The 1138-nt window shown below is 41.1% G+C and overlaps 1 protein-coding gene across 2 annotated transcripts in view; it reads left to right on the forward strand.

Moving 5' to 3' along the window:
• Positions 1-103: 103 nt before the first annotated feature.
• The window catches only part of GTF2A1 (general transcription factor IIA subunit 1), a 51044-nt gene continuing 50009 nt past the window's right edge, over positions 104-1138 (forward strand). For both annotated transcript variants that reach the window (XM_023742233.1, XM_023742232.1), the window contains exon 1: positions 104-380. In XM_023742233.1, the coding sequence (XP_023598001.1) occupies positions 375-380 (6 nt within the window). In that variant the 5' untranslated portion in view covers positions 104-374. The remainder of the gene's footprint in view (positions 381-1138) is intronic.

The following is a 1138-nucleotide window of genomic DNA, read 5'->3' on the forward strand; positions in this document are numbered from 1 at the left end:
TACCAATGTCACCAATGTCCCCTATCAATCCCCACCAATTGTGATCAAGTTGACTCTGACTCCGAATCATGGCAACCCTGTGTTAGAGCAGAACTGTGCTCCTTACGGTTTTCAATGGCTAACTTTTGGAAGCAGATCACCAGGTCTTTCTTCCCAGGCATCTCTGGGTGGAACCTTTCGATTAGCAGCTGAGCACATTAACCATTTACACTGCTGAGGAGAGCAAAGCTCATGGATTCTCCCCCATCTCCTGTCTGCCAAGTAGCCTTAACCTAAATCGATAGCAAAACACTTGCTCATTAACAATACCAAGCTGTAGGGAAGACAAGGTGAAAGGTGAGAGACTGCACGTGAAGAGTTGAAAGTGTGCATATATGGAGGTAACAAGTTCTCTTAAAATAATATGCAGTGAAACTTACCGGAAATGGTATCGTTTTGTAAAATTTTTCTGGTTGTCACTTGCCTATTAAATGAATTACAAATGTTGATGGAATCATAATTTATACAATATTCCAAAAACAGTATGGTCTTCTGTCTGCGTGTGTGTTTTTTAGGGCCCCAAATCAGGCCCTAAAAGCAATGGAGTGGTAAGAGGAGAGTGGATAATCGGATGGTATTAGAAGAAATCTCAAGGTTTATGCTCATTCACAAAGTCATCCCATAATCTCCCATTTCTGAGTCTGAATGTCCTTAGTTTTCTCTAATCCCTTCCTTTAGATCCTGGAGGCTGCATTTTTGCCTCCCTCTGGTAGGATGACTTTGATAGTCATTTAAATCTGGTTACATTAGTATAAAACTTTTGGCATTTTTTGTTTGTGTTTTGAAGATAAACTCCCTCGTCGGTTCAGATTACATTCCACGTCTGTCAAAATTCCTAGAGACAAGAAAATTAAGTACTGTGAAGACTGCCCTCTAAACAGGGCATTCTCTGTCCCGCGTAAAATGTTGAGATAATAACAGATTTTGCTTGGGCAGAAGTCGAAAAAGCCTTTTGACTTGCACTCCAAGACACGGGCATTTTCTGCCCGCTTTCTCACAGCGAGGCCATGAGAGTTGGTAGGTCAAGGGCATGCATTTCAGATGTGATTATTAACTACATGCTTGCCATGTGGAACCACAGTATTTTTGGTAATATTTT

This window comes from Trichechus manatus, unplaced genomic scaffold (assembly GCF_000243295.1).
Source record: "Trichechus manatus latirostris isolate Lorelei unplaced genomic scaffold, TriManLat1.0 scaffold00206, whole genome shotgun sequence".
Taxonomy (NCBI): Eukaryota; Metazoa; Chordata; class Mammalia; order Sirenia; family Trichechidae; genus Trichechus; species Trichechus manatus.